The sequence below is a fragment of the Mytilus trossulus genome, chromosome 3, assembly GCF_036588685.1.
Source record: "Mytilus trossulus isolate FHL-02 chromosome 3, PNRI_Mtr1.1.1.hap1, whole genome shotgun sequence".
Lineage (NCBI taxonomy): Eukaryota > Metazoa > Mollusca > Bivalvia > Mytilida > Mytilidae > Mytilus > Mytilus trossulus.
The window spans coordinates 81,559,425-81,573,186 of record NC_086375.1 but is presented as its reverse complement, the minus strand read 5'-3'; the positions used below and the strand labels follow the sequence as shown (position 1 = coordinate 81,573,186).

Sequence of the window (13,762 nt, the reverse complement as noted above, 5' to 3'; positions counted from 1 at the left end):
TTAGCACGATTAGATTAACTTCAGTGAAAGAAGGTAATAGATCTTATATATAAATAATAAAAAAATTTAACAACATAATGACTATCTTATCGGGGCCTTTTATAGTTGACTATGCGGTATGGGCTTTGCTCATTGTTGAAGGCTGTACGGTGACCTATAGTTGTTAAGGTTTGTGTCATTTTGGTCTTTTGTGGATAGTTGTCTCATTGGCAAATGCAATCATATATACATGTACCACATCTTCTTTTTTATAGAGAAAAGTGTTAACAGAGACAAAGATATTACTATTGGCACTGATTGACATGTATAATTTTATATCATTTGTGTATGCCCAATTTCTCATCAGCCAGGAGTTGGAAAGACTAGTTACATGTATCATAGAATACAGTGATAGAATTGGAATAAATTTTTACATGTTTTAATTCTGAATACTGTTACCATAAAAAAAAAACTGCATGTATAATGGAACCATGTATGCAATGAATACTAAGAAGTACATGTGATTTTCATTTTTGACAATATTTATATTAATATTTCTATAATTGCAAGTTGAACGCACAAGCTAGGAGTATATCAGTAGTAATGTGTTATTTCTTTTCTGTGCATTTGAATGACGTGTTTAGTACTTTCATATCTGTTGTATCTTAGTGTCCAATAAAATTTACTAGACAACAACTTCAGTTCTAATATTATTTAAGCCATATTCTTACATTGAAAATGAATAAAAGAATAGGATGAATGTACATAATTTAAATTAGTATAAAATACATATTTACTTTTTTATTCACTCAACTTAAAATAAATTTTACCACATTCTGCTACATCTGGTTCTAAAACTTCAACATATCTGCATCATGTCTGGCATTAGAAAATACAGAAATCATTCAAATTGTCGAAATAATGAAGCTAGTGAGAGAAACACAGAAATGACTGTTTAAAAAATAAAGTGCACTTCAATGTTTCTATCATTTGCCACAGAAACTAACGATTCAGATTGCCACTTTCTCCAGGTTGATTAAATTTCAATTGTCTTGTTAAGAAATTAGTAAAATAACTGTCTTCATGGTCTTCTAGCTAAAAAAAAGCTATCAAGAGACACTTTAAATTTAAAACTTTGTAAGATGAATCAGCTACAGAATGTGTAACATGAACTACATTTTGTACATGTAATCAGAAATGTACATGTACATGTAGAAGCAGTCAATCCATTCAACATGATCACTGGTTGATATGACTTAACCATTTTATATGCTTTAAATCAATATAGTAAAAAGAAAAAGAGCAAGATATTTTTTGAGATCACTGATAAAACATTATACTTGTACCTTTCCATACATGTATATTCAAAGAGAAGGGGGAAAACAACAGTATTCCTGGTAGCCTGTATGCAATCTAATTCATGAAAACAACTGAACACAAGGCAACCTAGTTGAAAATATATTGAACCTTGAACAATGTGAACAACAATAAAATTCTAAACAAACTAGAAAGAAGAATCAATGCAACAAGGAGACACTTACGCAACACAAGAACAACCGCCAGAAACAATTTCACCAGAAGGTCTAACCAAAATCCATACATCATATGGAGATTCTTTCTGCCTTGTCTCTGGAACACAAGTACCACCAACATAATAACAGTTGCCATCAAATTGAGGACTAATCTTGACAGAATCAATATGGTTGGCTTGAAATAGTTGATAACCATTGTCCCTTTTGTAACTCTTTAGTTTGTCACCGGACCAACCACAATAATTCAGCATGTATACCAATATATCCCCAATTTCAATGTTAGGAATAAATCTAAGATCAGCTGACCACACAACACTCGAAACCTCTGGAGCTATGACCTCCTTTCCCCCGATAACCAGTGTACGCCTTGTCAAACTTGAAATAGTGATGTCAGGTTCCACGTCGTTCTCCTCGTTCAATATAGGCAATTGCAGTTCCAATGCAAGATCACAAAGTTTAACCAGATGATCTTTTCTATAAAAGTAACAGGTTACGCCTCTCTTTTGTAGAAAACCTTTCAAATCGTTTACGTTTTGAAGTTTGAAGGACATTTTCGTTTTACCGGAAATGAACATGCCCCTGTGTCACATGACTTAGGTACAAACTAAGTGCCGAAAATATACGGAACGGATTAACTCGAAAGTTGTCTATTAGTATTGACCAATTTTCCTTGTAGGTAACAACATATGCTCATAAAGATGAAAACAACATGTGGATAATAAAACCAGCTGATACACAGTGGACAAAAACAGACTCTCCAGAGCTAGTTAAGAGTGGAGATCTTGTTAGATTAGAACATATAGTGTAAGTTTTTTTATCAAATTTTTATTTATTATTTTCATTTGCCTGTATTGCCTACAATAGTAGATTGCACTTACTTGAAATATAGTTGATGCGAAATCAGTTCACAGAAAATCGTATTGAAATGTTATGTTGTAAAACAAGTAAAATCTCAGGTAAAATTTTTGGGTTATGGTAGTTTCTCATTAATCTGTGGTCATATCAACCTTAAACTTAATTCACATCTATTTCTTGGATCACTCAACAAAGCAATCTGATAATGAGAGCTAGACATGCTGCCCATATATTCTTGTTAAGTGTCAATGAAAACTTCACTTATGTATGCAGCATTATGTTTAATCCCTCCTGTACTACCAAATCTAATTTAATTAATATTTCTTTGGTAAAAGTCAACATGCAGTATTAAGGAATTTACTTAGTGTACCACCCTGTTATTTCAAATAATGTTTAAGTTAAAATGTCTGACTTTCCTTTTTGTTTTAGTTCAGGATTTATTTATAAATTGCAAATTTGCTATTCATGTAGTCCAATTGCATTGATGAATATGGATATAAATATTTACGATTCTAATTGTCAATGAGTGTTAGAGACACTAGCAAATTTTTCTCAAAAGTTCACAATCATATTTAGATAAATATATCTTCTTTTTTTTATATGTAAATATAGCATTATATTAAAAAAAAGTAAGTTAAATTGTTATGAAAGATTATATTTTAAATAGACTAAACTACATATATATGATACTATTACAGAACAAAGCGACTGTTACATTCTCACAGAGAACCTGCACCTTTGACAAAGAGACATTACCAAGTCGCAGGTTATGGAGTGGTATGTAACTTTACTCAATCACTACAAGAAGTGAAATGTTAATAACATTAGGATAAAAAATCCTTAATACTTTCAACTAAAATTAAATATACTAATCAACATACTTAGATGGTTTCTGAAAACACTAGAACAAATACTGGGTACTTCCAATAGAATTTCTGTTTTCTGACATCTTATAGATACATGGCTTTACCATATAAGAGGTGCGGCAGAACCTTTTTCGGGACGTCGAGATCAGGTGTTTTTAAGCTCAGATTTTGGGATCTGGGAATTCTTTTTTTGAATTTCGGAATGTAGGGATTTGAATTTCTTAAAATTTTGGACATCAGGATTTCATTTTTTTAAACACAGGATTTCGGGATCCCCCCTCATATAAGTTTCAAGGAAAAATGTAGGACACATTATAAGACTTTTTGTTAAGTTAATCTGAATCATAAGGGACACATGAAAAGGTCAAATGCAATCACTTCAATGAATTTAAACATATTTTTTGTTGTTTTGAATATTTTTCTATGCTGCATTTCCTTGACATCTTTCACCATGTCAAAAACATTTTTAGCCACTTTTTATCACTTCAATGTGACTAAAAGGATTTGGTTAATAAATATATACAATACTAAATTAGCAGTGTAATACTTAATTTGAATTATTTTATTTGATTGTTTTACTCAGATCATAACAGAGAAATTGTATGTTTACAGAATGGTTCAGGTGATGCTAATGATGTTTGGATCCTTGAAGTGGTGGGAGGGTCTACAGGGGCAGCTGTACAGACTGTCAGGTCACAGGTCAGACTGATACACTACCATGTGAGATGTGCTCTACAGTCACATGACAAAAAACTACCTAAATGGTATGTTAAATTGTTATTTATTGTCATAAACCAGCAGTTCTGATTTAAAGAAAAGGGTCTAGGTACTAGAATATTTATACCAATTAACTTCATGTATAATACACAATAAAGTTAACTTCAATCACCAAAATCAAAAGACAGTATGACAGACCACACCAACCTTCCATAAATTTTCAAACAGGTAAAGTTTTTGTTCTGTGTTTCTATGTGTTCCTTTTATTCACTGTCTCCCTTGACCTGTCACCAATTTGCTGTTGCTTAATATAGTGGGGTCCATTTAATTATCATCCATATAGATATTTTAAAGATTCACAATCATTAAATAAATTCTGTTATGACCGCCACTAACTTAAGGGCATTCTTGGAATTGATTGAAATCAGGATATAAATTGTGTACTGTTAGCCTAGACTTTCTACCGATTAGTTTATTTTAAACATATTTATTTATAGTGGATTGGGAAACAAGTTTTGCAACTTATAATAATCCCTTTCCACTTTGTGGGTGCGAGTGCTGCCTTGTAGCGGCATTAGCCTACTCTTTTTCGAAATCTACAAGGGTGTCTTTAATGTGCAAGAGATGTGGCTCTCTCTTAACATGGGTCAGCCAGTTATCGTCCCTTTCCGACGGACTATCATCGTTTCCTCAAGACCATACTCGCACCGATTATATGGATACATATTGAAAGATTGTTTTGATGAACAAATGGAAATATCTCTGAAATTTACTGTAGATGTGAAAAACTATGGAATTATTATATTCAATTTTATAGGGGCTGGGAGCAGCTAGAAGTTACATGTAACCCTAATATAAAAGATAAAAAGACTTTATGGAGTGTGGAAGAAGTAACAGATCAAAGATGTAAGATTTACAGGAACAAACAGTATCTAAGCTCCACAGTGTCATTCTATTTCTACATTATGAAATATATCAAAACAAAATTTTTGATTTATATACAGTGAAACTTCTCTAAACCGGTCCCTCTTAATACCGGTTCTCCCTTCATACCGGCCAAAACCGCAAGTACCGGCCGGCGTGTATGTAAATAAACGGTCAAGTAACCTTATAAAACCGGCCACCCCTTTAAACCGGATACCGGCCGTTATTTGTGTATTTGTGTAATCAAAATCAATAAAAATATCACCTCATAAAACCGGCCTTCTCATTTGTAATAATTAGTGCATATATAATACTGTTATATAAACAAACAAGTTAATCCGGTCAATTAGACACCTGCATGGCCACTGAGAAGTGTTCACCTGTCAATGTCAAATCAATACATTATCAGTTGAGAGATTTTGATCTTCACCCACGCTAATCAATGATGATAGTTAATTTTCATTAAATGTTTTAGCTTGGCTTCTTTATTTGATCATTTATAAAAAAAATATTTAGGCAAATTATAAAAATTCTTCACTCACTTTGATATTTTCAAATAAATCGTAAATCGATATCGTCGGGATAATCTATTTATGTTTAACAGACCTTTTTAGTTTAATTTTAGCGTGTATTATTAGGTTGAGGGGTAGTGCTTTAATGTGTGTGTATTGCTTATGAAGTCTTAATTGAACATTGTTTGGTACTGGTAAGCAGAGCTGGTGGTGTTCAATAATATAAGATATTGATATTAAAATTGTTTTGTTATATAGTTGCATTTTATTTGTTATGCCTGCAAATTAAAAAATAATAAAGATACAAATGATGTTTTAATATGTATTACATAATCAATTTAGAATACAAAGCTAAATTTACACAACAAAACAAACCTGATGATTGAGGTACAATACATGGTAAAAAAAAACAATTGCACACATACTGAAGGGAAGTAACTCTTGTTGATTTCAAATTCATTAAACCGGCCACCCCTGAAAACCGGCCGAATCCCGTGGTCCGACGGGCGGCCGGTTTTGAGAAGTTTCACTGTACTGTGGATTCATTTATTTTTCGTGGGTATCAATTTTTCATGGATTGCTGAAAACCTGCATATTCATGGATATTTGAATCCATGGTTTTGACAATCTCTGTTTTCAAACCCTATTGAAAATATAATATTCGTTTGTGATTCAAACTGTATCCACACACCTATGAAAATTGGTATCCAGCAAATAATAATGAATCCACAGTAAAAGTAGATGAAATAAATGGAAGTTGAGGGTTAGCTGCCTTGATGGCTACAACAGCTCCATTTTTCATTTTCATTAAATGTCTATTATATGTCTCTAATTGCATTTTTATCAGATTTGTTAAAGTTCTAATATTGTCCAGCTAACATGGTGCCAATCTGATAATCTTTTTAAGCCCCACCTACGATAGTAGAGGGACATTATTTTTTCTGGTCTGTGCGTCTGTCTTTCCGTCTGTCCAACTTCAGGTTAAAGTTTTTATTCAAGGTAGTTTTTGATGAAGTTAAAGTCTTATCGACTTCAAACCTAGTACACATGTTCCCTATGATATGATCTTTTTAATTTTAATGCCAAATTAGAGTTACCAATTTCACGGTCCACTGAACATAGGAAATAATAGTGTGAGTGGGGCATTCGTGTACTGCGGACACATTCTTGTTCATAATTAATTTACATGTAAAATTGAGAATGGAAATGGGGAATGTGTCAAAGAGACAACAACCCGACCAAATAAAAAAACAACAGCAGAAGGTCATCAACAGGTCTTCAATGTAGCGAGAAATTCCCGCACCCGGAGGCGTCCTTCAGCTGGCCCCTAAACAAATATATACTAGTTCAGTGATAATGAACGCCATACTAATTTCCAAATTGTACACAAGAAACTAATATTAAAATAATACAATGTACTTTTTTTACATTCTCATCTCAACATGTTGTGTTATCCTCATCCTTTAGATATTAAATTTAATTTACTGGACGAAAATGTTGGTGACCTAACACAATCTGTTATTTATGTTTCAGTACCTAATGCCAGTTTTGAGTCTAACTAACACCGCTATTTATGTTTCAGTACCTAATGCCAGTTTTGAGTCTAACTAACACCGCTATTTATGTTTCAGTACCTAATGCCAGTTTTGAGTCTAACTAACACTGTTATTTTTGTTTCAGTACCTAATGCCAGTTTTGAGTTATATTCTCCAAGTTTCTTGGAAAGATTCATTGAAAGTCATGCAGTCATGACACAAGTATGTATCAAATATTTATTTACGAAGGACGAATAGAAGAAACAGTTTTATCTTACAATGCATACAGATTTTGAAAGTCTTATAATTTCACATGTGGATATTTTGATGACATACTCTTAAAAGTAATAAACTCATAATGAACCAAGTCAATATACTAGTGTTGTTGTAACAGCACAGTGCCATGTATTTCAAAGGGAGGTGATTTTCAGTTCAGTTTCAGATCCAAATTTTATTTTTTTTCAATTTATTATTCAGAAACAAAATTGTTTGCACAAATGATTGACATATTTGTTTTTTTCTGATTATTTAAAAAAAAAGAAATACTAGTTGAATAAACTTGACATCATTCATAGATAGCACTATCCAATAAAACCAAGTACTTTAAAATCACATTAGAAAAATTTACAGATCTAGTTTTGATGCTGTTATATTTGTGGTTAAATAAGAGACATGTATTTGTTTATATTTGTGTATGATATTCAGTATTTTTATTTTTAAGGGTAACAGTGGCCTGAAACCAAAGGAAGGGGAGATAACTTCTAGACCATGGCAGTGGCCTATAAATTACAGAGTAAGGAGTGTTAGTGTTCCGGCCCATAGACAGGAATTTCCAAGGAGGGTTCGTTGAACTCACGAACTCGACTTAAACAGTCACAATTCGAACAGAACATTGACTTTAACAGTGCTTATTTGTTTTCAAGGGGGGGGGGGTTGTCTGAACACCCCGAAATCCCCTGGCTACGGGGTATGGTGTTTATACTTGAACACTTGGTATGGATATCTCAAACCTCTAAAAAGTCTTTTTTTCTTTCAATTATACAATTTTTAAATTAAAAAAAAATTCTCAACTATTATACAATTAATTGGTCCCATTGCAGGTAGATATTTTATTTTGATTTTTATTTTGATTGATTGAATTTTGGTGTTTAATATAAAAAAGAATATGCGGTATGATTGCCAATGAGACAACTGTCCACAAGAGACCAAAATGACACAGACATTAATACCTATAGGTCACCGTACGTCCTTCAACAATGAGCATAACCAATACCACATAGTTTGCTATAAAAGGCACCGATATGACAATGTAAAACAATTCAAACAGGAAAACTAACGGCCTTATTTAAATAAGAAAATGAATGAAAAACAAATATATAACACATAAACAAACAACAACCACTGAATTACAGGCTCCTGACTTGGGACAGGCACATTTATAAATAATGTGGTGAGGTTAAACATGTTAGCGGGATCCCAACCCTCGCCCTAACATGGGACAGTGGTATAACAAAACAATATAAAAACTAACACTACTTTTAGCATTTTGGCTATTTTCTAGTGGCCAGTTTTTATTGAAGGAATTATTAAGATTGAGTTCAAAGCAGTTGCTGTGTGCAGGGTTTCAACTCACAACCCTAGTGTTGACTGGTTAGTGATACAGTTAATGACCGATTTAGATCAAGGGGATACTGAAGCCCCCTCAATATTGCATATAAAGAATATGCTAAGTACTGACATAATTTGTACAAACATTATCATAACAAAGGCATTTTTTTTATCACTCAAGTGTTACAAATGTATTTGTCAAATATTTTTTTCTTTTCTAGGGACAGATATTTTCAGGAAAAGATCACAGAATTTACCTATTAGGAAACCCTGTGATATTTTGGGGTTGTCTAGGATTAACTTTTGTGTTTATTATTGCCTATGCTATTGATACAGTCAAATCAAGGAGAGGTTTGAGGAATAATAAATACTGGAGAGGTAATATATTGTTTAATGCTTACAGAAAAGTTTCACCTCATAATTTTTAACAGTTTAAGAATTTTTACAGTTAGACTATTATGAATAAGAATGGACATAATAATAATGTCATTATGGACATGATAATAATGTCATTATCTGGTTCAAAGGTACACATCAAGTTGATCTTAAAACTATAATTTTGTTTAACAGAATGCAGCCATAATGTTGAAGGGAGGTTATTTCAATTGCCCTGAATATCTTTTTAAATAAACCATTACATGATTGGCAACATTGCACTTTTCCAGCAGCAATTGCAGGCAAGACACAGGGTTCCACATAACCACTAACATTTTTTTTATATTTAAATGAACCAAGCATGTAGAAACCTGTCATCATATGAAAGAAAGATTTCTACTGTTAGTATGATAAAAGTATTGCGTTAAATGAAAATATGTACTTTTCATTATGTTTTGATAGTGGACGATTTATGTTTTTTTTTTATATTTCAGCCTATAAAGATAGAATGTTTAGTGCTGGATGGTGGTTATTTTTAGGCTGGATGCTTCATTACTTTCCGTTCTGGCCAATGACTAGAGTTTTATACTTCCATCATTATTTCCCAGCATTCCTTTTTAGTGCCATGTTGTCAGGTAATTAACTCAGTAACATGTATAAATATAAAGTGAAAAAAAAATATTCTTAAAATCATGTGTATGATTAAGGATCCAGAAATTTGTTTATGTATTTTTTGTCCTTTGTTCACTTGTAAGTCATTGTCATTTATTTAATTTAGTCAACAACCTTCAAACAGGCAATCAAGACATATAGAAAGTTATATCAGACATCATTTCCAATTCTGTACCTATTTTTTTTGTAAAGAGGTTTTAGTTTGATTTATAGAATGCAACAGTTTAAAACTGCAATAATTTTGATAACTTGATATTGCAAATTTCTTAAAAAATAAACAAGTTTCAAATGGATTATAAATTCTGAATGAATTTCTGATTTACATTTGACTTTTGTTGATACGGTAGAATATGGTAAGTTTGACTTTAAATATGTCTATTGTTTTGCAGGTGTTGTGTTAGACTACATCTTGACGTGGTGTTGTATATCAGTACCAGAACAGTTTTCTCTAATTGTATTCCAAGGTTGTATAGCAGCTCTATTTGCTGTCTTATGTTGGAGGTATGTTATTTACTTTCTTAAAATATCACTGTGTTTAAAGAATACAGAACCCTGCAAAAAAATGTGAACAGATATTTTGCTTTTGATGCTTTATTCCCCATTTTTAAAGGCAGTGCTTTAAGGCCTGACTTTTAAGTCATGAGGTTCATCTTTTCATACGCAATCTTTGCAGGGGGTCTTTTGGCCAGAAATAGATCCGGAAATGTTCGAATTTCTCCTCTTCTTTTTATGGTATGATATGGTTTTTATTTCTTTCATTTACATTGGGGACTAAAGAAACGATCAGTGTGTTTTGTTTGTTTTATAGAACTTGTTATGAGTGTGTATTTTGCATTATAAGCAGTCAACCTGACTACAAACTATCATTATGTGTATTCCGTGCGGAAAGAGGTCGGGTCAATTTCGAGTGTTATCTGACATCTAAAGATTCTTTAATTAGTTCAGACGTTGATATAACAATGAAAAGTCGACTGAACATGATTAATATTGCATCTTCTATAATTCAAAGCGGAATTCGGTTTATGAACGAGAAACTGTAAAGCGTTTTCAATTTCGGTATTAGTTATGTATGTTGTCTACGTATTATCCTGGTTCCCGGTACTACGTTCCGGGTATTAGCTTTTTGTGTATGTGATGTGTAACATTACGATCGGGTACCAGCCAATCTACGTGTGTATGTGTACATGATTTCCCGCCAAAATGACCGTTTTACAGCTATGGAAAAAATAGTCCACAAACGTTCCGTATAATGATATCAAATTCATAATTAATCGTAACTTTTTTTTATCTTTGTATAATAAATATAACAAAATGGATTCCACAAAATTGAAAATAGCATTATTTTACGAGGATTTCTCATATTTTTCTCACTTCCGGCGCAGTAATACGTATGTTTCGAAGAAGCTCGAAGAATTTGACAAAGTGAATTGAGAAGGAAACGGATAGATTTACGTCCTTGCTATCAGGTAAAACAATTTAAATGTACAGAACAAACACATTTACTTCACACAAATAGTACAGGCTTAAGCTTTTTGTTGTCTTATACACGACTGTAGTCTAGTCGACGGCGGTGACCTACAAGGTACGGGTCATACTGGGTCAAGTCTAAATATGTAAACATATCCACGTGCTATTAGGTAGAAAGCATCGTAATGCAATATCTACAATTTTTCCTCCTTTATACATCGTTTAACCAGATATATTTCTCCTTTATAAATCGTTTAACCCGATATATTTCTCTCAAATACACTTAAACACGGGTTGTATGTACGTATCTTTTCTAGTGATTTCTTGTCCTTATAAAAGTTCATTTGTTGATGTTTAAATATTTTTGAACGACTGAACACAGGAGTGAATGAATGCAACAATTATATATACTGAAGACTTGGGCTGTACAATGATAGTGTACGTCTTGCATACTGATAATTATTCTAGCTAGCTAGCAGTAATTATGTTAATTTAGGATGTAATGACAGGAATACATGAGCTCAGGCTTTCTGAAAAAAATATCAATGACAATGTAAACAGGAACAAAACATTGACACGAATGCTGCTCTCTTCTATGTTATAGTTATTTAGGTATGTGTGTTGCACAAGTTTCAAAAAAATTAAGTTATAAAACTTTTTTTCAGGGCACAAACCCACTTTAAAGACACTTGTCTACTGCCATACCCATCCTAATTTCATGCACCATTTGCAAGCAAGAGACTGAATGGTTTGCAAAATTAAAAATCAGGACGGTGTCCAATTAAAACAAAAGAACTAAACTGGATGAATATTGTAGGAGAAATCTAGAGGAAAGTTTTGATTTGTGAAATTTGTTTTCCTGAAAAGCCATTCATCCTAGCCTGCAGAAAGGAATTATAACTGTCCACCACCAACTGACGAGCTAATGTTGAGCTTCACATATGGAATTAATCAAATACCATCAACGTTTGTGTTTTCAGCACAGATTTCACAAGTTATGACACAGCTGTGTTTTTTTATACCTGTTTATAGAGTTGTATACTAAATTTTATTTTTTTTATCAATAAATATATATTGTGTCATTTAAGAACTTGTATTTTGCCAAAAGATGCATACTAGTGAATGAAAGTGGTGCAGATCATTTTGCTTTGGTATATAGAATTGAATTACAATTGTTCATGTTATTGGAATGCTTATAAAAATAAGGAGATGTGGTACAATGTATATGATATTTAGTGAGTTAATCAAGCAAAAGTGAATAAGAAATTGGTATAAGCAGTTACAGGTACATGTACTACTGTACAATCTCAAACAATGAGAATTTCATATTTACTTACAAGTAAGTTTTGTTTTTGCGTTGAATAATTTTCTTCTATTGTTTTAATTGCAAATATTGGAAGTGGTTAAAATGCTAATGAGACAGCTGTTATGGCCACAGAGCCTTAATTGAAAACTTCTTTTTCATTCATACCAGTAGATTTTGCCTGGAGTTAGAAACATATCTGCCAACTTTTCAAAATGCACATGGGGGTTTTACATGAAAGATGGTTCATATAGTCATACAAAACCTCCAAGGGGGCCTTCAAATGGAAGCAGGACAAGTCGCCCCACTGGCTAATCGCCCCACTTTTTAAAAAAACGCCATAAACTGATTTATCAAATCGCCCCACATGTGAAATTGGTTAAATCATGTTTAATATTACTCCTGCCAACTTGCCCTACTTATAAAAAAACGGTAATATTTAGATTAATAATATATATATAATTAAAAATAAAAACTCGCACCACTTTAATGAAAACTAATGTACACAGAATACAAACAAACCGAAAATTAATTTACTTACTATTATTGATATATACTGAAATTATAATTCTAAAAAAAACCCTGATTGTTAAAGAATAACTAAGTTTTGAAGCTCTAAGTTATTTGCATAACAATTGAAAAGAAACCTGTTAAATGTATCATAATGCAATATATGGAATTGAACTTATATTCCGTGGGATAACATCTTTTTCCATAAGTTGGCATTACTAAATTCATCCTGGTTATTAATATATTTATCTAGATTTCACCGATTTCCATTAGGTTGGACCAGTTGGCAGGGGTAATATTCAGGGTTGGCAAAGTATTACCCGCCCGGGAATTCCCGGGTGGGAAAACCCGGGTTTTCCCGGGCTGGGCAATACTCTCAGAAATGGGAATACTGGGCATTACTGGGCAATATGATTTTTTAAGCTTATTTTAACACAAAATAGTAAAATCTTGTGGTAGTTTCATAGTATTACAGCTAAATATATACTTTTTAGACAGATAAACCATTGACAGTCATTTCTAAAATAATGAAAATTTTAATTTCATCCCCTTCTATGTAGACAGAATACAAGATTTGCACATTTAAGGAAACCTTGTTAATTACCAAGCATTGTTTCAATATTAATCCTGTATTCCATACTTTGAAAGAAAAAAAACCATTGCAATATTTTAGTGAATAGTTAATTTCAAATGTTATACATTCATATTGCTCAATAAACACCCTAAGGGGTCATGCCGCTAACACTTATAGAATTGAAAGGGCTGATTATTGTTACATTAACAAATCTGCATTCTAATCTGATTAATTACTTACTAATTAGTGACAGTACATAGACATTATTTAAATATATTTTTTCTTACATACAATTGTTAATCCTAAAATAAGAGTTATATTCATTTTAAAAAA

The 13,762-nt window shown here is 32.2% G+C and overlaps 1 protein-coding gene and 1 long non-coding RNA gene across 2 annotated transcripts in view; both read left to right on the top strand.

The window, feature by feature from the left end:
* The window catches only part of LOC134712607 (protein O-mannosyl-transferase 2-like), a 49,447-nt gene that overhangs the window by 19,505 nt on the left and 16,180 nt on the right, over nt 1–13,762 (top strand). The window contains exons 11-19 of the mRNA XM_063574329.1: nt 2,188–2,315; nt 3,065–3,143; nt 3,845–3,996; nt 4,767–4,855; nt 7,066–7,142; nt 7,642–7,713; nt 8,750–8,906; nt 9,398–9,538; nt 9,965–10,076. Of these exons, the coding sequence (XP_063430399.1) occupies nt 2,188–2,315; nt 3,065–3,143; nt 3,845–3,996; nt 4,767–4,855; nt 7,066–7,142; nt 7,642–7,713; nt 8,750–8,906; nt 9,398–9,538; nt 9,965–10,076 (1,007 nt within the window). The remainder of the gene's footprint in view (nt 1–2,187; nt 2,316–3,064; nt 3,144–3,844; nt 3,997–4,766; nt 4,856–7,065; nt 7,143–7,641; nt 7,714–8,749; nt 8,907–9,397; nt 9,539–9,964; nt 10,077–13,762) is intronic.
* On the top strand, nt 10,181–12,124 carry LOC134712612 (uncharacterized). Its single transcript, XR_010106303.1, has 2 exons — nt 10,181–11,041; nt 11,708–12,124. It is a non-coding gene; the product is annotated as an uncharacterized LOC134712612 (long non-coding RNA).